At 50.1% G+C, this 23701-nt stretch overlaps 1 protein-coding gene across 1 annotated transcript; it reads right to left on the bottom strand.

Moving 5' to 3' along the window:
* Positions 1-14446: 14446 nt before the first annotated feature.
* Positions 14447-20064, bottom strand: OPTC (opticin). Its single transcript, XM_045841311.1, is given in 7 exon segments — positions 14447-14514; positions 14517-14640; positions 15069-15165; positions 16290-16491; positions 17328-17485; positions 18969-19123; positions 19837-20064. Coding segments are annotated over 7 exon segments (1032 nt in total).
* Positions 20065-23701: the final 3637 nt, after the last annotated feature.

Raw genomic sequence — 23701 nt, 5'->3', positions numbered from 1 at the left:
ATCTGGTGCACAGTGGGTATTCCTTGGTCCTAGTTCCCTATTTCCTTTGCTTTTTTTGGTAGCTAATTTGTGTCCTAGCATCTGGTTGGGGTAAGGATGTGATAGGCTTGGGAGTTAGGCAGCACCTAGGACACCCGAAGCTGGCTGGGGCCGCTTACCAGTGTCACCAGAGGCCTGAGGCCTCGTTCCTACTTCTCATGCCTAAGAAGTGATGTATACGGATCCACATAGCCCCGGTGGCTCCTAACGCACCCTGAGACATGGAGAATGAATCTTAGCAAGTGGATACCACAGCCATGAAAGGAGCCAGCACTGTGATCTTGGCGTAACAATGAGCACTGTGAGCTACTTCTGTGAAACTTGGAAATGCATCAGAGAGGCAGGCTGCTCACTCCTGCTCTCCCCAACTGGGATTCCAACACTAAGGGTTTTTGTTAATCTCCACTCCCCCGCAGCCCCCACTCCCCACACACTTGTGGTTCCCGGGCTGTTCCTGTGCCACCAGGGGGATGGTGGATGTCTCCTGGGAAGGTAACCTTATAGGGGAGAAGGGTCTGGGACCCAAGCCCCTGGACCTGTCCCACCATCTCTCAGAGGCCCCAGAGCAGCCCCACGCCTTGGCCACCATGACTACTGGTTAGGCCCTGCAGGGGCTCAGAGAAGGAGAGCTCAGGACATGTCACAGTTCTGTTTGTCAAGCTCTATGTGCCAAATAATGGTAGGCACTATGTGTGTATACATTATTTAATTTAATTCTCATAACAACCCTGAGAAGAAGTTATGTCTCCATCTTACAGATGAGAAAGTAACACACAGAAACATAACTTACCTGTGGCAGAACTAAGATTCAAACCCAGGTTCATGTCCATGAGTGTCTCAGATTGTGCCTCATCTTGGGATTGGAATCGGAGGTGTCTTTTCTCCTTCTTTCCTTCTGCTGGGGAGGAAAGCAAGGGTAAAATGTGCATTAGTTAGGACCCAGCAGGAAAAATGGCATCCTCAACCAGGAGGAGTTAAAGGGACCGGCAAAGTAGGTGGGACACCTGAAGAGACATGGGAAGGGAGGTCCCTGGAAACTGGGGGCCCTGGAGCTGTGGGAAGGCTGCCTGGCAAGAGCCTGGCCTTCCCAGGGGAGAATAGTGTAACCACAGGCCCGCTCTCTCTGCCCCAGGCCTCCCTTGGCCGACCTCACCAGAGGTTTGGGAGCCTGCTTGGTACAGCCTTAGGAGTTGGTCTTCCAGGTACAGGGCACACAAAAGTGTGGAGCAGGGTGAGCAGAAAGAGGGGTGTGGAGGGGTGAGAGGAGGCTAGGCAGTGTGGTACCTCTGGAGCTTTCTGAGAAGGCTGAAGGTCACACTGCTTTGCTGCTCCAGGACCCTGATAGAGGGACAGGAGAGGAAAGCAGATTGTGCCATTTTGCCTGCATCCAGGGGAGCAGCTTCCACCTGATGTCCCAGGTGTGAGAGCTGCAGGGGACAGTCTGCTCTTTCCCTCGGGGACTCAGGGGATGTCCTGGACTTGAACAGGGGCCTACCTGGAGTTTGGGAAGGGTGCCAGGTAGAGAGGGGGAGGAGTAGGGGAGAAGATGGTGCCTCTGAAGATGGAAGAAGTGGAAGAGAGAGCAGTCGAGGCAAGCCCACCCAGGAGAGGCAGCTGTGTGCTTCCTACCTTCAGAACACACTCCTGCTGTCACCAGACTGTTTTTCTTTATACAATATGTGTTGTGCCCAAATTGTGTGCAAAGTCTGTCCCTTCCATGCAGCAGCTTGTTCTAAACAGCTGTCTGTGTGGGCACTACCTTCCATGGGCTGCTGTCTGAGTGAGGAGAGGGCAGTTCAGGTCATGAGCTGCCCTCCTCCATGCAGTCTTCCAGTCAACCTCAGCCCAAGGCACTTGCGCTCCTGAGCTCCTGTGTCTCCCACAGTTAGCATTACTGCCTACAGCTATGGCCTCCACAATAAGTTCCCTGGGACAGGTTATACATTTGATTCCTCGTACTTCGAAGGAAGGGAGCCTGGGCATGGACTGTTCAACACAAAGATGCTTCCATAATTCCTACTGTCAATGCTTATTTCCAGAAAAGAGAGTTCATTACCCAACAATAATGCAGTCTTTTTCTGTCTGTTGGGCAGGAGGACCAATCATGACAGCTGCTCAGTTCCAGGACTCCCTGCCTTAGTCCCAGCATCTTATCACATTAGCTACTTGCAAGGGCAGGGGGCTCCCATGACTTTCTGTTTCTTTGATTTTCTTCCTCACCCAGCAGCTGATGGGGAGCGGAAGGACAGTGGTAACCTGCCAACATCCCTGTTGTCTTGTGTGCACAAGGAAGGGATACAGTGCAGCCTGGAGGGCGGGACAAATGTAATGCAAAGGCTGGGGAAGAGTAGGCTGAAGTCCCACCCGTCACATCCATGGACTTCCCAGCTGCCACACAGCTCAGATGGCAGGCTGGGCTCCCGGAGAGGCTGTCTGCAGTTCTAGTCTAACTTGGTCCCTGGGATGGAGTCCTGATTGGATTGATCCCAGGAATGTGTCTTTTCCTCTGCTAGCTGCTGGCCCCAGTGTCTCCCATGCCTGAAGAAGTGAGGTGGAATGGGAGCCTGACTCTGTGTCAGAGGAGTCTAGGGCCAGGCTCATTTCTGGGGCAGTGGGGCACTGGGGCACTAGGACACCGGAGCACTGTGGCACTGGGGCAGGGAACAGTCCTCGGCTTCTGGGTGAGCCACTCCTTAGTGCACCCCGAGAGTTTTCCATACCTTTGGTCCTGAAGAAAGGAAAAAGATGTTTTTTTTGGACTATGGATCTTTCACCTCTCTGATACTCTCAGCTGTCCCCACATCTCTGTGTCATTTGTACAATAGAACTAGGGGCCTGGTCGAAGAGGCAGACAGGTGAATGGAGATGGCTGAGAGAGGGACCCAAGTGTCCATTGCTCCCATCTAGCTCTGATTGTGTCTCATGTTTCTGAGCTGTGTTGCTATAATTTTTCCCTCCCTGCTCAGCCCCACTGGCCTCAGCTGCCCTGAGCAGCTCTTGCCTGGTCATCCATCATCCTGGCTGCAGGCACCAGAGTGCATTTCACAGAGAGACCTGCTGGCCCTGGGTCTCCAAGGGGAAGGGCTCAGATGTCAGAGAAGAGAGCTGCTTCCACGGGGATCAGAGCCCCGGCCCTCCAGGACTGATGGGCTATGAATTACAGATGTGGCATCCCAGTCAGTCCTGGTGCTCTGGAACCAGAGAGGGTGTCTCTGCCTTCCTTCCCTGAGTCGGCCTCTTCTCTCTGGAATCCCTTCAGCATGTATTTATTTCACATTATTCCTTACTAACATGATTTGTGTGTTGCTTTTTTAATGAGTGGGGATTTTATGCACAGCCTCCCCATTAGATTGTGAGCTCTGAGCATGAGAGCTGTGCCTCTTCCATCCACTGGAGCTCACTAGATGGCTGGATTGACAACTGGTGCTCAGTATCTAGTGGTGACTGTCACTGATGGTTGGGTGGCAGAAGGAAGAGCAGTTTGCCTCCAGGAAGACCTGAAGATGAAGGGAGAGGCAGCAGCAAGCCTGGACAACTGGCAAAGCCTTCACCAGGGGCCTTTTGCAGTACTCTGCTCTGAGTGAGTCCCAGGATGCAACTCCTTCCTTCTTTACTCTCTACCCCTTCCTGCCATCTGGGTTGCTAGTGTCTCTTGGTGCTACTCTCACCTCTTTGTTTCCCCTTCTGCTTCCCATGTGGCATACTCCAGGTCTGTGTTCTCCTTGCCCCATTTCTGCTTTCTCACTGTGCACATGCAGGTGTGTTTGAAAACCTACTCTTGCCCTCTCCTGGATTCAGCTCCCCTCTGCTGGGGAGTCCCACACCAGGGAAACCCTGTAGGCTCTTATCTGCCTCAGGCCCTTGGACACATCCCCCACTTCTTCTGTCCAATGCTATTGCTCACTCAGAACTCTCACCTCTTTCTTCTGATTCACAGGCATAGCAACATAACCAGTCTGCCTAGTCTTGACTCCAGGCTTGTTTTCTTCAAAACCACCTTTTGCAGAACTTCCTAAGTACCAGCCTGACATTTTGATCCCCAGGTGAAACCCAGCAGAGGACCTTTCACTGCCTCTGCTCTGTGCTGGCTCTGCTCATACCCTCTGCAGCCTTTGCCTCTGCCCTTATGTGTGCTTCTTCACTCTGAGGTCCTTTGACGGTGCTCAGCCTGGGCCAGGAGCCTTTTTTCCCCTCTGCCTTTATACCTCAGCCTTCCACTCACCCAAGGTCTCTACTCTCAGATTTTGTCCTCCCTTTCTGCTGCCTTCCTTCATCTCTGCCAAACCCCCAACCCCCACACTCACCCTGGCACCCATGAATGGCTGGCTCATCTTGGTGCTCTGGGCATCCTCTGTTGTGATTACTGCTTTGTATTTTAATGGTTTGTTCACTAAACAAATGAATGCTCCCCTTACCCCCACCCTCCCCCACCCATACACCTGGAGTCCCTGAATGAGTGAAATGAACTAAATGAAGAAGTGATTCAAAGTGGATGGGTTTGGTGGGCAAAGGCTCAGGGGGAGGGTTAAGAGGATGCGCACTGGTGAGGCAGGTCAGTAAAAAGAGGAAAATGGGAAAACCAGTGCCAGACAGATTCAGTCACCAGGGATAGGAGTGGGTAGGGGAAATGCTTCAAATATACAAAACACCCTTTCATTAGCTGCTCCTGTCAGCGCCTTCTCAAAGTGAGGAAAATAAACCTGTTTCCCTTCTGACAAAGCCTGATTTGACGATAAACCCTCTCAGCTTCCCAGGAGGTGGAAGTGGCTCTGATGGATGGGGAGGAGGCAAGAGAAGAAGGTAAAGGAAGGGGGATGGGGTAGAGAGAAACAGAGGGAAGGGAGGAAAGAGACAGGAGGGGGGAGGAGAGGAGGAGAAAGCTCCTGTTCCGTGCACAGATTACTAATGTGGTGGAAGGCTCAGTAGGCTCTGTGGGGAAGCATTTACTGTGCATGAGAAAGCAGGCAGGCAGTAAAGCAGCTGTCCTGAGTTCCTGCAGCCCAGCTGGAGTGAAGGGGCCCAGGAGAGGGCTCTTCTTGGCCCTGAAACAGCAGGGTGAAAAGGGCCTAAAATCCTGGCTCTCCAGAGTCACAGGTTATCCCTGGACCTCTCCAGAAGGGGAGGGGCTCTTCTGCCCACAAGCAGGTATTTCACCCACTAAGGTCAGAGATTCATTCCTTGACATGGTCACTGGGTCCTTTACTCCACCTTGCAGGGGCTGCACCCAGCCCAGTCCTGGTGTGAAAAGATGACAGCTTTGGGAAGCTTCTAGGAGTCCTGCCCCCATGCAAGGAGCAGTTCCTTGGAGGTGGCTGGGCCTGAGCAGTGTTAAGGTGTAGGAGAGTGAGCGTGCCCCTATAATGGTCCTCCCTTGGTGCTAATGGGAGTAGAGCTGCTGGGGGTGTGGCAGGGAGGGGTGTATGGCAGGGTGAGTTTCAGGTCATAAGGGGGTATGGGCGCTGGCTTGCTCTGAGGATTAATAGCTGGTCTCTAAGACCTATCTTCTCAAATTTCTGTTAAGAAAACAAAAAGACAGGTAGCATGTTGGAGTCCCAGACTGCACCTTGGAGATCATTGAATCCAATCTTCTGAAGGTCAGGGGAGGAAAACAGAGAACACAAGTGACTTGCCTGAAGTCACACGGCAGGTGAGTGTCTGAGCAGGGACCCTTTCCCCCTCTGTTTCAATCTCAACAGTGTACTCAGCGTAGGGGCCTCTGCATCTCCTGAGACCCTTCCACCTGAGACATGTCCAAAAGAAACCAACATCTGGCTCTAAAAACTTTGAGACACATTGACGCTATTAACACAAGGTCTTCTTTAGAGGATGACCAAAGTGAAATTATACCACATAAAACCCAACCAAACTTAATTAAAATACTCTGTCTGCCTCTCTTCAAAGTGCCACAGCTCCTGGGAGCTGCTCATGTGCCCCTCTGTTTTCATGCAGTATTATTTCCTGCTCTCAGCCCCCTTACTCCTCCCCCAGTTCCTGGTCTCTTTTTCCCTCCACTTTAGTTCCCCATTTCTACCCACTGGTCCACCCACATCTGGTTGCCAAGTAGCAGACCTTTCCTCCTTACTGCTGTGGTCACTGTCACCCTCTAGTTTGTGACTCACTCTTCCCTCCCCTCCTTCCTTGTGTTTTTAGCATCTTTACTAGGAAGACAGGGTAAGGGTATTTATTTCTTTGGAGAAGGATCCATTACCCACTGCCTCCAGCCTAGCTTTGGCTGTTCTCATGGCCTCCTCTCCCCTCACACTCGCTGTGCTTCTTGGGCTTAGGGCCTTTGCTCCTCCTTTTCTCTCTGCCTGGAAAGCACTGCCCTCACATTGTGTATGGCTGCTGCCTTCTTGTCACGAAGGTTGCAGCACAGCCATCACTTCTGAGAGGCCATCCTCAACTACTTTTTCTAAAGTTGCTGGGCTTCCACCACCCACCTTTGCCACATAGCCTTTGTTTTGTTGTTTTCTAGGATCTGTCTGAATTGTACTGTTTACCTGTTACTGTTTTTTGTTTATTCTATTGGAGACCTTCTTTGTCTTTATTTATTATGATGTCCCTGCTGCTTGACACTCAATAAGGAGTTATTGTTCAAAGCATCAGTGGACAACACGGGAGATGGTTAATATTGAAGCAGGGCCTGGGTCCATGTGAATCTCTTTGTAGATAGGGTGCTGCTCTGGTTAGAAAATGGGCTGAGGATCCACATGAGACTGGGGATTTCTCAGTCAAGAATTAGGGGAGCCCTCTCTGCCTCTGTGTTGGAGATGCTGTGCTGCCTGCTCTGACATCTCTGTCTTGTTCATCACAGTTCCTTGTCCACAGGCTGACTTGGAAAACACCACCCACCTACTGCCAGACCTCCCCCTGGGCATGGGGTGGTGGGAGCTTGCCAGGTAATGGCAACACACACATGCATGTGTACCCACATGTACACACACACACACACACACACACACACACACACACACACACACATGCTCTTTCTCTCATGTTGGCACTGGACTCCTTGTCCCCAAGCTGCAGTGTGCAAAAATAGGGGTGGGGGAGTGGCAGACAGTCTGGAGATAGGCAAGGCCACTTCTTCAGTTCTGTCTCCATTAGGAAGAGACTGCAGCACCAAAACTCCCTGGGAAGCTCAAACCTGGCCTGCCCCCTTGTTGTGATTCTGTTTACCAATAAGCAGGAAGGAGCCTATTGTACTCAGGGTGAAAGAAACGGAAAGAAATTGATGAAAATGAGCTCGTGAGCCAAGAAGTTGGGCTCAGAGACAATAGCTAGGAAGGGAGTGGGTATGGGAAGGGAGATCTGGACTAGAAAGGCTTGGAGGAGAAATCCAGGTGTGTAGAATCACAATTTGGGTCACGCTAGTGAGATTTCTGTAGAGGTTGGCCTCCCCTCCGCGTGGTATTTATTGGGTGGTTCTCTGTGCAAGGGTCATATAGGAAGTGCATGTGATTCAGCAGGTATGTTAGACACCCAGCATCAACCCAAGAGGGTAGGACTTTGCAATCAGGCAAATTTCCATTTTGCCTCTTACTTGCCTCATGACCTTCGACAAAGAACTTAACCTCTCTGAGTTCTGTAAAACTGGAGCAGTGCCTACCTTATTGAGCTACTTCATTAAACGTGATAATGCATGCAATGCAAAGGGCTGGCACAAGGCCTGACACAGTGGCCTGAAAATAGTGGCTGGGTAGCTCTCTGCAGACTGGACCTCTGGCTCTTCTCACTTAAGCCAAGGAGACTGCCTTCTGCACTAGGCGAAGTCCCACCTGTTTACAGGGGCTTGGACAAAAGGACTCTGAGGTATCTCAGGGCCTTAGGATATTGAATTTCTACCAGCTTCCTGTCTTTCTCTACCTCCCATGATTTCTGTAGGGATGATGTCCTGATCTGCTGACTTTAAGAAAGACCCTATTTTCAGACTGACCTTTTCAAAGGGAAACCATCTCTACTGGCAAGCTGATTTTAAGCCAAGTATATAGATGATCTGGAAGGCTTGAATCTCCAAAGACTACATTTTTAAATCCCTCCACTATAGGGTGCTTTAGCTTAAAACATGTCTGTAACTGCTTAACACTTTCCTGCTTTGCAGAACATTCCCAGTATGGGGCTGTTTGCATTTCTCTGGACTGGTAGTTTCCAGTATTCCCCAGAGACCCAGAGCCCAGGATGTGGGGCACTGCAGGTGATCCCATCTGTCCCACCTGTCTTCTTCCCATTCCATTCCGTACAACTGCTTCTTCTCCCCCAGTACTCCCCCAAAGGCCATAGGTTCCCCTGCTATCCTGCCTGTCCCCAAGGATGTGGCTCCAAGGAGATTTATTGGATCCTCTTGGGTCCTGCTGCTCTTTCAGGCTGGGCTCCAGAAGCCTGTCCTGAGCTGAGGGGCCCAGGGCAGGGAGTGCCTCTCCTGAGATTGCATGTGCATAATCCTTTGGTGGGAAGATATTGATTACAGGTGTTGCAAGATTCAAGCATTGTTGCCTGTCTTGTCAAGATGGGCCAGGATGGGCCCTTCACAGATTCCTAGTCCTGAGTGGGAAGAGACTTGGGATTGGTCCCCTTTTTGTAGGAACCAGAGGGGGCTTAGAAAGTCATGTAGCTAAGCTAGCTTTAGGCCAAGGTGCCGCTGATTTGGGATCAGATCAAACTTGAGTTGGGAGACTAAATGTGTTCTGTGTGCCCGTATTTTCCATCCTTGCTTCCCTTTGTCCCCCTTCACTACTGGGCATCTCCTTGTCCACATTGGTCTGTGCTCCAGATAGCAGGAAGGGAGGGCCTGGTGTTTGTTCTTAGACTAGAAATGGAATGGGAATTGGCATAGACACCATGACCCTCAGGCCTAGATATGTTTCTAGCAACAGAATTGGCCTGAAGGAGCTTCAGGGGGAAAGTGGACAGAGCAAGGCGCTGGCATGACTTGCTACCTGTCACACAGCAAGTCAGGGTCTGGGGTGGTTAAACTTAGGGCTCTAGACACTCACTCAGTTGCTCCCTTGTACCACAGTGCCTTTGCAGGTGGCCACAGCATGAAATCCTTGTGTATAAACCATGTGTTAGACAGACACAGGAGACAAAAATTCTGGAAGACAGGCTAGGACCAGTGGTGCCAGGAACAGGCTAAAAGCTATGTGCTCTGGTGCCTAGGATACAAAAGGGACATGGGGAAAGGAGACAGCGGGATTGCAGAGGGAGGGGAGAAAGGAGAGCAGATATAGCGTGTTCTCTGTGTGCACATTCAGGAGAGTGTGTGCATGTGTGTCCAGGGCCACAGGTCTGGCCACGCCTGGGAGGGATGGTCTGAAGATGAGAAGGAAGCCTGAGTTTGGGGAATTTACTGCAGTGACACAGAAAAGAGGTAGTCCCTCAGCCACTTTCACCCCTGCAGGAGAAGGGAGACCCAGGAGTGGTGGGGAAAAGCCACATCCTCTCTCCAGATGGAGACCCTCTGTCAGGCTGGTGGAACCACAGGAGAGAGGCCGTGAGATGGCAGCTGCTGGGGACAAAAAGCTGGCTCAGCCTGAGAGATGGAAAGATGACCTTGAGAGAAAGGAGAAGCAAAATTGAGCTAGTGAGCTAGCAGGTAGTGTCTAGTGTGGGGGCAAGGGGAGGGGCAGGAGAGGAGGAGAGAGAGAGCAGAGAGGGAGGGAGCAGAGAGGGATCCAGACAGTGGAGGGGGAAGACAGACCTGAGTCGCCCTCCTATCTGTCTGCCTCCCTCTTTCTAGCTGAAAAGCAAGGACACAGAAACACAGACACTGGCGTGTGGGTGTCAGGCAGCAGGTCTTCTAGGGTGCAGAAGTTGGGGACAGTGTGTCCTTAAGCCCTGGGGTTTCCTGAGCTGTGACCCACAGGAGCCACCACCACCACATTGCCTCAGGTGCTCTATCAGGATGCAGACCTGAGGGGCCCAATTCTCCAGCCTGGAAATGCTCTCCACTTCTTGCTTTGCAAAGATCTCTTGGTTAGGGAGTGGGGAGTAGGGGGTGGGGGTGGGCAAGGTAATCCATTCTTCCCTAGCAGGGGACGGGATTTCTCATTTCTTCTGCAGGAATGTCCCTCACCTCCCTTAGTCTTTTTCTGAATGTTAAGTCATCTCTCATCTTTCTCTTGAAGGCATCACTTGGTCTCCAATGTTCTGTCTGTAAAGTAGGGATAATAACATCTTCTTCACAGACTTGTTGGGAATACAAATTTCATCCCATATTTATGAGATCTATAAAGTGCATATTTACAGCATAAACCTCAGTGATTGTTACTCAGGGAGGAGCCTCAAGGGAAAAGGAAGCAGGAAGGAAGTCTAGGCAAGGTCACAGTGAGGAAACACTGCCTGGTTCCTGAAAAATTTAGCTCCAGCCTTTCTAGCAGCCCCTCCTGTCCCACCAGCCTCCTTCAGTAGTGGGCCCAGCTGGGCCTTGCTGTGGAGTTGAGAATGGGCATGGGGGGGGCGGTGGGCAGTCACTGCACACTCATGCTGGCCTCTTCACAGCCTGACATGACACTCACAGCCTGCAGCCTGGAGCCAAAACCACCCTGAAGGCTGAGGGGTGCTGCAGATGGGGGGCTTCTCTCCTCAGGGTTGGATGATGACTACCAGGGAGCTGCCCTGGTGCAAGGGCCCTACCATGGTCTCCAAAGCCACCAAGGTGGAGCACCAGTGGACCTGCATGAGTGAGGCTGGGAGAGTTGCAGTGTCATCAGTGAGGCATACTGACAAAGGATAAAGTCAGCCCCATCTGCTATCATGGTGCCATTTGCTGAGCAGGTCTGTGACCTTGTTAAACATGACAGCCATTTTACTCTTCTGAGTTTATATCCCCAGGACTGGAAATTACTGGAAGCAAGAACAGAACTAACTGCTCCCCACAGCCACAGGCAGAATATAACATTGGAACAAACTGCAGCTTCTGTTACAACGCCCTGACAGCCCAGAGCCACACGACAGCACCCCCACCCCCCTTTTAATCCAATGATAATCCAATAAAAACTGAAAGCCCCCACCCCTCAAGCCTAGTGTATCTTCTCTGCACTATGCCTCTCACCTTTCTTGGAGAGTGAATAAAAACTTTATCCTTTATACTTTCTTCTCTTTGTGAATTCTTTCACAGCCTGTATCACTGACCACCCTAACACTGACTAGACCCATGGTCCCCTCTTCTTTGCTCGCTCATGTTTTACTTCAGAGCTGGCTCATATATTTACCATTCTGCAGGACAGAGGACCTTACTCCAGATAAAGAGGTGTTCTCTACTGTTCCTACCAGGTTCTCAACCCTGACTCCTTGAGGTCCCTAAGAAATAAGAGCCCCAGTTCCTTCATGTCCAGGTGTGACAGTTGCTGGGAGCCAAGTTTGATTTCCCTCCCCATGTCCCTTTCTGGATCATGGGAGGTGCCAAGGGACAGATGCTCTCTGCAGAATTTCTTCAGAGAGGTGGCCAGCAAGGCAATTCTCTCTATCTTTGGGCTTCTCCAGACCAGAATGGGGGATTAGTCAGGAGTCAGCTGCACAGAGGAGCAGCCAGGGCCTGCCTCCTTAGACTGGCCTGGAAAGAAGTGCCCACATTGAAGTGTGTTGTGAGAATAGGACTTAGGGCAGGGGTGTCAAATTCATTTTCACCGGGGGCCACGTCAGCCTTGTGGTTGCCTTCAAAGGGCTGAATGTAATTTTAGGACTGTATAAATGTAACTACTCCTCAATAGTTAAGCGAGAGCTTGGTGTTACCACCGGATAGAAACTAGGTGCCGGGCCGGATAAAACAAGGTGGAGGGCTGGATTCAGCCCGACGGCCTTGTGTTTGCCACCTGTGACTTAGGGCCTGTGCACCGACTGGCCTGGGTTTGAATTCAGGCTCTGCCACTTACTAGCTGTGTGAATTTGAGCCACTTCCTTTTCATAAGAGTGTTTTTCACCTGCGATATGGAGATAAGCATCCCTGCTCTCCAGAGCTGTTGTTGGGCTTAAATAAGCTGATGTACAGCCTGTACGCCTTAAATAGCATACAGGCTTCCATGACAGTGTCTGGCAAATTCCTGGAGTCCAGGAATTGTTAGTCTTTTTATCCCACAGTATGGCAAGGGTCAGATGACTTTCTGTACGCAGTACAGTTTAACCACAAGACATAGGGCCATGATGTGGTTTTTGGCACCCAGGAGCCCCAGTTCTGGAAATTTCTCTTTTTTTTCCATTGGATTATTTCAACAAGGTTTCTTTGGGGATCTTGAGGCTATTAGCTATATTTGCCTAGGCCTTGTTGTGATGTAATATAGCAGCATATGGAAAAAGATTATGTCAAAGAGGATAAGACTAGTGGGTATGACAGATGAGAGGGAAAGAGAGATGCTGAACCCTACTGTTCTGAAATTCTACTGCTCTCTGCTGTTCTAAAAGGTAAGAAGAAGCTATTGGGTCCTTGCCCTCCCCCTCCTCCCCTGGGCCAGGGGTCCTGGAATCCTTGAATCTCTAGGAGAGAGGATGGGCAGCACAGCACCTGCAGGAGGGGCACAAGGGCACCTCTCACCACCTTCAAGGCTTCCCACTCCCAGTTGGCACTCTGTGTGCCAAGTCTTGGTCCAAGTTATATGAAAGCTGAGGAAAGTGTTTTATCTTCTCTAGTTCTCTCTTTCTTCCTTTGAGGAAAGTGACTAATCCCTGACTTGTCTTCTTAACGGACTTTCTCGAGGATCCAATGTACATGGAGAGATGCTAGACAGAGGCAGGGAAGGCAGATGAATGGGTTCCCTCCTATGTGGGCAAGATGCACCTGTGCATCCAGACTCAGGGACTACCTGGGACCTTGAGTGGTTGCCTTGGCAACTGGCTTAGATGTCAGTTCTTTGAGGTGCTCTGGACCCTTAGACTTGGTCTACTCCTGTAAGCTCTCAGGATGTTCTGCATATTTCTTCTATAGCATTTATCATGAGTAGAATGGTGTGGTTATTTGTGTGATTGTTTAACATGTGTCTTCCACACCAGACTCTAAGCTCCATAAGGAAAAGGAGTACATCTGTTGCATACCTTCTTGTCACCAACATGTAACACAGTGCCTGGCACATGACGGAGAGTGCTCCATAAAATCCTTGTTGAATGAGGAAATGGATTGCCTGCCTCAAGTTAACACCCATGACAAATGCTCATCTGTTACACTCCCCTTGCCCAACATGTTATAAGAAGTCAGAGAAGGGTGACATCTCCCCTCCTATTATAAATGGAGCAGCAACTTTGCTAGCTCACAGTTGCCCTTCTTCCCATCCTGCCCGCACAGCAGGCCCTGCACAGGATCCGAGAAGGCTGCAGATGTTACTGCTCTGTGGATTTATCTTTTTGCAAGGCTGCCCTCTGGTGGTTAGCCATGGAAGAGCATGGGAAGGATGGAAACCCAAGTGGCCAGCAACCGCTGGCTGAGCCCTATTCAGAGGCTGGCCAGTGAGCCAGGAACTACAAGGAGGGCACCCAGGTGAAGATTCATGTCAGTTCTCTGTTCTTATGAACAGCTTCCTCAAAGTCTAACAGGAAGCCCTGGCCTTGGAAAAGCAAGAAATTAAAGAACGCCTCACAGAAACCCCACCCTTCCCCCAAGAGTGGCCTTGGGGTAAGGCTACTTTAAATAGCTATTCTTTCTCCTCAGTGGAGTGCTGGCAAATGCTTAGCAACCAGCTATAAGTAAGTAAGTAAGTAAATAAATATTTTAAAAAATCCCAATATGTATCATTTACCGATTTCTCTGGTATAAATATTTCCACCATGGACATTTCAAACTATCCAGGGCTGCAAGCAGATCTGGGAAGACAGGAGTGGAGGTAACATGTCATTACATAGTGTTTCTATTGTAGGGACCCCATGGGCACAAATCGGCTCAAAAACATGGTTAATAGTAAAATAACAGGGAAATGATGAGTTTGAGTATTTATTACATTTGTCTCTAACCTGATATATTTAATTGAGTTTATATAATTTAATTTTTAACAATGGCTGTGTTTAACAACTAACTAGCTTGCAAAATTCTGGAAAATTTAATAATTTGTTCTTGTAAGGCTAGTCATAAGAGCTGGCTCCAGCACATCACTACTTCTCCCCCTTCCTCCTTCTCTTTCTCCTCTTCTTCCTCTCCTATGACTTCCCTGGCATTCCATGTGGCCAGGAAGGGTGGGAATATGGGAAAGAGCTTTGCTGCAGACACTGCTATTCTCTGAACCAGGAGCCAGAGAGTGTTAAGGAAAGAGAATGAAGAGATGCAAATTTGGCTTCTGAAGGACACTTCAGAGTGTGTGTGTTGGAGGTAGGGGGATGATTTCTGAAACTAGAGCATGAGGCTGATTAACACCTGGAAGAAAGTCTTTTGGAGGCTGTGCCTTTGGTGGTACTCCAGGGGCCAACACCTGGGGAGAGAGGCAAGGGAGAGCTAGGAGAAGCGGCCTGCAGGGAGCTGTGGCAGGCAGAAGTAGACACCGGTGAAGAGGCCCAAACTGATGGGTTGCCATCCAGGCAGTAGTCTTCCAGCCGCCTCTGTGTCTGCTTGTGCTCCTCCTCGTCACAGAAGGTGTCACTCTGCATGGTCTCTATCATTATTCTGGAAAGAACACATCAACAGTTGCACTGAAGTCTCAATTAGCTATCCAACCAGTTTTGCTCCCCTTTATAATTGGAGAAACCAAGGCACCTAAGACACCATCCAACAAGGGGTGAGAAAAGGACACCCCTGGAGGGAGGGTGAAGACAGAGGGATGTAGGGAAGAGGGGGAGCCGGGGTTGGGGGCAGTGAATGAAAGAGGAGAAGGAACAGGAAGTTGAGGGAGATGGGATAAGGATGTGGAGGGAGAAGAAATGTTTTAAAGAGAAGAAAGGGGAGGAAATAGAACTAAGGCTGTAGAAAATGACCTGGACAAGCCCAACTCACCCAAGTCTCCCATAAACTCTCAGAGAAGGCTGCACCACTGCCTAAGGATGTTTCCTCTATAGGCCCTCCTCCCCCTGCGCTCTGTGGTTTGTGGTCTGTAGTCAAAGCTCTTGGGAAGGCCGCTCACCTGCAGGTGTAGCGAACATAGGCTCAGGGGGAGGGGCTCTGGGATGGAATCCAGCAAGTTGCCAGCCAGGTAGAGGAAACGCAGCTTCTCCAAAGCCTGGGGAGGGGTACACTGGAAAAAAGGCAAAGGGTGTGGGATGCTGGTGGGCCCTGGCAGAGTGGGGTGCCTGATGTGACCCCATTCCTTCATGCAGGGCCTCCTGAGCCTCAGCCGTGTGCCAGGCTCCACGATGGGTTGGGCAGGTGTACCCAGACTCTCAGGAGCTTGCTTGCTGATTCCCAGTGGATGCAGAAGGAAAGCTGCTACCCTGGGGACAGGTGCAGGAGCTGCCTGCGGCTAGTAAGATTGGGGAGGAGCCAGAGAGGACAGCAATGGGATGGAAGGAGGGCAGGGGACATCTCAGCTTGGCCTCAACTTCTCTGCTACCAGAAGAGATTTTCCCAAAGGAACAGTCTCCGAATGCTAAACCTGGGGCAGCTGCGGAGACTGCATTCCAGAAATATCCAGATCAACAGAATGAGAGCCACAGACGCACATGAGGCAAACTGAACATGTATGGTAGGAGAGCTGGTGTCAGTCTTGTCCATACCTCTCTTTCTTCTTGGTGGGAACTGTCCCCCACCCCGTCTTCTCAGCCCTGTGGAGTGGGCAGGTGCAGAGGCCATATTATTACCATATGTTAGCCCTTCCCATCAAAACTGGTCAGTCACTGACCAAGCAGATGGTCTCACTTGAGCATTTGATCACAGAAAGGCAACAGTTAGTTAGTGGTGGGATCTGGAACTGCAGGGAGTTGTAGAGTTAGGGCAGGAGACAGCACTATTGTGCTTTAGGGGAGCAGAGCTGCGTGTGCAGGGAGGCCAATGGAACGTGTGCATAAAAAGAAGCCAAGAGTCTGCATGTCCCAAAGACGGAGAGGGAGAGTCTTGGACCTTGGTTTCTGACACTGTCCCCCCAGTAACTGGCTCAGGATGCCTGAGTTTCCTTTCATGGAGGTTCTTGGGATGGCATGTTGTAAACAGTTTTTTTCCAAGTCAGAATCAGGTTCCTGCAACAAAAAGAAACTTTAATAGAACAAATGGGAACAGATGAAATAGTGAGTTTGATTTTCAGGCCCCAGAACTGGGTTGGAGCATGGCTACCTCATGAGGGCAAGGTGTGAGTGTGGTTGTGAGTGTGGGTGGCAAGTGGTTTGTGGTGGACTGAAGGCCCCAGCTCATGCTGAAGACTCCTAGGCTTTTCCCCCAGCTCTGGAGCCAATTCAGGCAGATGCTCAGGACTTTGATGCCTGTAGGGAGCCCGGACAGGGCTGCCAGCTGGTTATCTGGGAGGATCTGATCCTGCAGAGCAGGATGTAGGTGGAGGGCATTGTCACTGATGGAGGAGATGAAGTTGCTAGAGAGGTCAGCCCTCTTCAGTTTTGCTGAGGGGTGCGAGGGAGAACAGAGAGACCCAGGACTCACCATTTTTTCCTGCTCTTGCAAAGGCTGCCATACCCTGCTCCAGCCCTCTCAGGATAGGGAATGACAACCAACAAATGACACCTGTTTTTATTTGCTGGGGTCTGCAAGCAGTTTTCTACCTGCACCATGTCCACACCAGGAGAAATGTCATAAAGCAGAGTCCCCTGGGAAAGCCCTCAAATTCTGCAACACCCTTCCCTGGAGCTCTGTCCTGCAAGGTGGCTGCCCACCTTGGAAGAAATCTTTAAAGGATCCATCCCACCTCTATCCTCCACCACTAAGTTTATACAAAAAGAAAGCTGTGGCAATTAGTAGCAGAATCTGGATTAGAGCCCAGATCTCCTATTTTAGGCAGGATGTAAGGCATAAAAGAGCAAGCAAGCAAACAAACAAACAAATAAACAAACAAACAAGTAACCACATAAATAGCACCAGTGCTACAGTGAATAGATTTAGCATGGTTTTGTCCAGAGGCTGGGGGGTGTACAGAGCTACGGCTGCTAGGATACCCTGAAAATGTAGGCTTCATCATATATTCCCCTTCCCAGCTTTCCAGATTTGGGGAGAATAAATAAAAACAGGTCACTTCTGTCATCTGACATCTTCTTGGAAAGGAATTAGAAAGATGTGGGGTTATATCCACTTAATAGCTGGAACGACTGAAAGCTAACAGGAAGAGGCTAACACAAGTGGAGACCTGTGTCTAGCAACTGCTCACCTCTCTGGGTGCCAAGAGAATACCCCAAGGGTTCCCTCTGCAGGGCCCATGCTTCCCTCTTGCCAGGGCCTTACATACTCAGCCCTTTGAAGTCTCTGGCCTGGATTTGGTGGATGTGGTTGAAGCAGGTATACAGGTAGGTGGTTGTCTGGGGAAGATGAGGGATGTTCTCTAAGTCAGTGTCGTTGCAGCACACAGAGGAACCAAGGCACATGCAGACCAGACAGGTGGGCAGGCTTGGCCCAGGAGAAAGACAGAATAAAGGGAAGAATAAACCCCCTATTGTCAGACCCCTTCAGCCTCTGGGACCAGGGCCCTTGCCTCAGGGAGTCTCTGATCCAGGACCATCTGTGTCCTCTTGGCTTTCTGCCCAGCACCAACTGTCACAGTGCACCCAGGCAGTGTTGTTGGATGCTCCCAGCCTGGCACTCAGCCCTTGACCTAAGAGGACCAGGTCCACCCTCAGATATGACCCAGTCCAAGCCCATTAGCACCTGCATCACACCTTGGTTCTATGTAGACTTTCTTGGGCCTATGTGGGTGATACTAGGATATTTATTGGTGTCTTTTCCATGGGGTTTCTCTCTGGTCCCACAAGGTATAATGAAAATGAAATAATTAAGTGCCAGCTGTCTTGTGGGTGAGAAGTTAGATACATTCTGTGTGGCTCCCAGAAGCATAGCAGAGCCAAGGTGGAGTGGACGGCGCCTGCCCAGAATTTGTTTCCCTTTGTTGTGGTGCCAACATTCCAGTTTCCCATTGGGAAAGAGCTTTCTACTGTTCTCAGTCCTTGGCCAGTGGTCATGAGAGTTAGACCAGGCCATCAGACTCAGACTGGCTTTAAAAATTTCAGGTACTTTACTGGCTTCTACAACTGCACAGTGCAGGTGGTTTCCATCACTTGCTATTACAAGGGACAGGGATTACGAGAGATCACTGCTAGTCCAGTCCAACTTGAGGGGCCCTTTGTCAGCAGTGACATGGCCCCAAGAGGAAGAGGCAGCTCTTCTTACCAGCAGGGATGGAAGAATGTAGATGGAGCAGAGAGGGCCTCAGCACCCTTTTTATTCCAAGGCCTTGAAATGGCACTTCCAGTGGAAACCCTTATGATGCCTTTGAGGCTGGCATTCTGTAACTCTGAGAGACCATGGATTCCTGACTGAAGGGTTTTCTTTGCTGAGGCCCCAATACGCTAGATCCGCCCAAGGCAAACATCTCAAGATGAGGAAGTGGAATGAACTTCATCCCTTCTCCACCTCAGTTCTGACCTGCAGGAGGGTGTCAGCCCCTTACTGACAGATACATCAGTATCCCAGGCTCCAGGAGGGCGTCAGGGAGGGGAAAGGAGCTGCTCGGGAGGGAATTAAAAGCTGAAAAGCAGTATGATTGCTTCACAGGCTCCCATGAGAAGTGGCAGCCACAGTTATTTATTCTTCTTACAGGCTTTTAATGGTCTCTAATTACCACTCAGCCTCTTCTCCCAGTGACCCTGTTTATTAAGGTAGGGTGGCTTTGCTAGTCATAGTGGAGTTCTGGTATTTCTTGGCTTCCTATTCTATTTGTGTGTTCAGGCAGAAGCCCTAGGAATAGCCATCTTTCTCTTTGATTTTTTCCCTGTTCTTGCTGTGACTGTTTATCCTCTCCCTGACTCTCTACTCCCTAGCCCTTCAGTGTCCACTTTGGTGCCCCTCGTGGTGGATCATGCCTGTATGTTGAAACCTGTCACTGTGAACTTAACTGTGGCTGGTTGGGAAACCCAGCAGGCCCAATGTAGCAGGCCTGGTCATTGTGGTGTTTCAAGAAGATGTCCTTGGAGCCATAGTGCTCTGAGTAGAGCTGATCCTATTTAAAGGAGCCAGACTGGTTCCTTTAAACTAGAGATATAGCACCTAGCACACAGTCTAAGCCAGCTTTTGCTTGAGAGGGGTTTCACTTTGGACTCTGTGAACATCAGTGACCATATAAAACTTTCAAAGAGTCACTGTGGAGAAGGAAGGAGTGATGGCAGAAAGAATGAGCAAGGAATGACCTTCTTAGAGAGCATCTGGTCCAATAGCTTTATGACACAGATGAGAAAACTGAGGCCCAGGGATGGGAGGGACTGGGATGAAGGAGCCAGATGGTGGTCAGTCCAGATTTCCCAGGCTGGAGCTCTTCTCTTGCCCTGCACTGACCAAGCTCACATGTCAAGCAAGTGCAGACTTCACATCATCTCCTGCAAAGGCCAGGAGGGGCTGAGAAAGAACTTTAGACTGAATAGAGTTGTGGCATTTTTCTATGGAGAATATGAAGACATTGCTGATGTCCCAGTGGGCTTTGGCTTACGGTGTTGCTTGAAAGTAGTGGGAGAGACGTATTATTTCTAAGGAAAGTCCCACCAAGTTTGCCACAAATGAACAAAGGAATGGGAGTTTTATTGTCCCCTTTCTTAGTATAATCTGAGTGACAAGTTTCACTGAAGGGACAAGAGTTTCCACTTCCTAAAGAAAGAAATGGGGGCTAGAGACACCTGCACCACAGAGCAGGAGAGTGACCAGGCTCCTGGCTCTCAGTCTGGGGGAGTGCAGCCTGTGTGCTGTGTCTTCACTTGGGGGAGGTGGTCCCCATAGTCTGTGAGCTCTTCATAGCTGCTCAGGTCAGTGACCTCATCGTAGTTATCCAGGCTCAGGGCATAGTTCCCCAGATGCAGACCTGCGTTAGAATTGCCTTCTCCCTGTGGCTGTGCTTCTCTCTTTCTCTCAGTCTCTGGGAGAGAAGTAGTACCTGTTTTCTGCAGCACCAGGTTGAGCAAGCTCAGGGAATCCAGAAACTTCATGGGGATTTGGGGGTGGGGTTGGCATGAGAATGGGGTAGAATCACTTGGCATTCAGTCCTAGGGAGTGAGCAGGAGGGAGGGCAGCCATCCGAGGAACTGGGATCTCTTGAATTTGTGGGAACTTCCCACCCCCACACTGGCAGACTCTTACGCTTTCATCCCACACTCAGTGCCTTTATTACCTGGGAAAGCGCCCTACAGGCTGGGGCTTTGTTTAAGGGGCAGACCCCCTTCACCGGCATTCTACTTCCAGCTCTGTGTGCTTTCTCACACCCTGAGACTTTAATGGGCACGTACAGACACAGGCTCATTTACTCAGCTCCACAAGGACACACTTGTCCCCTTTGCGACACAGCTCTCCACTGAGTGGGCACACACTCGTGCATTTATATGGATGTTCTCTCTTATACAACCACAGAGTGTAACGATTAGTCACTAAACTACATTTAGAGAAATTCCACCATTGAGGCATCTCGTGGTTTTTAAAATCATTGTTCACTCATTCATGCATTTGCTCAACAAACATTATGGACTTGTCTCTGAGGTGCAGAAATGAATAAGACAAACCGAGTTCCAGGAACACCTAGTCCATTTAGGGGACCTAGGTTTACAAATTGACGTATAAAGCAAGAAGAATGTTAGTATACATATAAAGTATACTTATAAATGTAGCTTTTTAGAAATTAATGAGTACAGAAACAAAAGACCTCTTCAGTGTGGTTGTGGGAGTGTCTACACACCTGGAAATTTCCTTAGATACATGTGTACATATCTGTATATGTGCACATATGTGATGTACATTGCATACAAATGTTTGTGTAAGCTCACACATATACACACAGATAGGTCAAGAAATGCATGTGGTGTTGGGTGTGTTTCTGATAATGTGGCTCTCCCTAGAGCTAGCTGCATGAGTTTCCAGTAGATTCTCGCCCTTTCTTAATTTTAATCAGGCAAGAGGGTAAGCCCCCAGCAATAGCAACAGTGTGTCTCTTTATTTTACCTCCCATACCTGACTCCAAAACATATTATATAATCTTTAAGAAGTGTTCAAGAAAAGTCCTAAGACAGAGTTTGCTGCCCCATAGCCTCCTCCAATGGCTCTGGCTTAGAGACCTAAACTCTCTTCATTCTCCCACCCAATCCCCGCTCCAGCTAAGCACTCTTTCCCTCATTTGCATACCAAGGGGTCTACCATCTCAAACCCTGAGCCCTACCCTTATGTAGACTTTTTTGGTTCCAAAGGAGCTCACAGCATCCAGAGAGGTGTGGACTCTGATGGAAAGGTTGTGTGCAGTGGGGCTTAGGTGAACAGCTGCCTGGGAAGGGCAGGGAGCTGGCCAAGGCAGACGTGTGGTCAATTAGACTCTTCTTGATGTCCAGCTGTTTCCCCTTCATTTTCCCTTAGCAAGCCCCCATCCCATTCCTTTGCTTGGTGCCAGGGAATTCTCTCCCTCTATGCCCTCCAACCTTACCCCCTACTCACAGTCCTCCCTACCTCCCACACCCATCTCTTCCTCTCTTTCTTGGTCTGCTATTTCTTTTTCTTGTCCACCCTCTTCAAGAGGGTAGGCACTCCCCACCTCCTGAGGGACCCCACCCATCAGATTCTGTACTATTTTCAGAGAAGGTAGCAGTGGGTGTGTAGAGCTTTGGGGTGAAGAAAGCTCTTTTAGCTTTCTTCTCCATCTAGAGAGGGACGATGCTTTGACTTTATAGGTGAAATCCAAAGATTAAAAGGGGCTGAGAGCTGAGGCATTCTGACCACCACCTACCACCTACAGCCAAAGTGTGGGAACTATAGCAACAGAAATCACCAGATGGAGGGTCTGAAGGCTGGGTGTTTGGGATGGGCTAGGGCTTGAAAGCCAACTTCGAGTTCTCTGTGATGATGGCAAGGATGACACAGGACATTCTCTAACTCTGCTGAGGTGGGGTCCTAAAGAGGACTCCTGATTGCAAACACCAGGAGGCAATGTGTGGGGTCCTCAAGGACTAAGAAGGATTCTCCCTGAGATATGTTTATGGAGAGAGACTCTCCTTTGGTGCCACAGGTTCTTCTGGGCAGTCTTTGGTGAAGGTGGTTGAGGGAAGATGTGTCTCCCCAGAGTCCTGCCAGCCTACATGTCTGCCTGGGCTCTTCAGTGATGCTCCTTCTCTTGTTCTCTTCCCCTGACCAGGTACTAGATCCCAGCTGCAAGGCCTCCTGAGGACCATTTAATCTAAAGCCCTTATTGTACAGATGGGGAAACAAGGCCAGTGAGGTGAGGTGACTTGCCCAAGGTCACACAGAGCCAGAACAAACTCCTAGATTTCCTGATCCTCAGGGTTTTCCTTTCTTGGCATGACCCTCTGCTCTCTCCCTCATCCCTGGGATTCCTGAGACCACATGTCTTGGTGCCATTATAACAGATGGCTTTGGCAGAGTTAATCTCTGCCTGAGCACACCAAGTTGAAGGGGCAGATCTAATAGCCTGGCCAAAGGGCAGTGCTCATCTCACAGTGCTCCTGGACACCAGCTGTTGTGGAGAAGACTTGCTGCAGCCTAAGGACCTGATCACTTGTGCCCTTGGCAGCCCCACTACTCCCCATGGGAGGGCAACCAAAAGGGGCTCTGCTGGGTGGAGAGAAAGAGGGTCCTGGGGCCAGGACAGTGCCCCAGAAGCAGATGGCATATTTGGCTGCTGTTCTCCTTTTTCTCTCTACAGCCAGGGCCTCTCTGCTTCCCTTTCTGCACCATTTCTGTCCTGTGAGGAATGCAGATACAACTGTTTCTTCATTCTGCCTGCCTCCTGTTCTCCCTCTCCCTCCTCACTTTCTTAGACACACGGCCTGTGCTCTGTTGCCATGCCCTCTGACCTGCAATGGGTCCTCCCCCAGGACACAGCCATCCTCACCTCACATGCAATGGCTTTCCCACTACTACCTCCCCACCAGTCACTTCCAGACTGGCCTTAGGTCCTAAACCTTCCCCCAGCTTTGGCTCTATTTTTATTAACTTGCCTGCCCCACCTCTGGTTCCATGGATTTCAGGGAGGGCCCATGGGATGTCTGACCATCATGCTGTTGTTCCAGGATGCACAGCACCCTAGAGCTCAGGAAGGGGGTGGGAGGTGTGGGAGCCCTTCTAATCTGAGCCCCTCATTAGGAGAACCACAAGGCATGCTCATGGAATGGATGTGGCAGTTGGTGGGGACAAAAGTCTAGCTAGCTGACCCTGTTGCTACCCCCTTCATGGGCAGGGAGTGGGGTGGGTAGAAAGTTCAGGAAGCCCCTGTTTTTTGGAAAACAGGAGTATGTTCCCTGCTGAGGGCTTCTAACCACACAACCCCATGACTCAGACACACACACACACACACACACACACACACACACACCCTGCAGACTACAAGCCAAGCCTTCCTACCTCTTTGCTAATGCTGTTTCCCCTCCTGCCTATGTGCTTTCCCCCTTCTCCCACCTGGAAAATTCTGCTCCAGCCCTTAAGATCCAGCTCCAATGATGGGAGCCTTTCTGGCTTCTCTCCAGCAGAGGTAGAGGCCCTCTCCACCATGCACTTTATACACAGAATTATTCAAACCCTGAAGACAAGCAATTATTAATTAATGGATTTTTCCCTTTACCAAGCTATGAATTC

The sequence above is a fragment of the Phyllostomus hastatus genome, unplaced genomic scaffold, assembly GCF_019186645.2.
Source record: "Phyllostomus hastatus isolate PE091 unplaced genomic scaffold, TTU_PhHast_1.1 phas_contig_36, whole genome shotgun sequence".
Taxonomy (NCBI): domain Eukaryota; kingdom Metazoa; phylum Chordata; class Mammalia; order Chiroptera; family Phyllostomidae; genus Phyllostomus; species Phyllostomus hastatus.
Note: the sequence above shows the minus strand (reverse complement) of the source record. Positions and strands in the feature narration are given on the sequence as shown.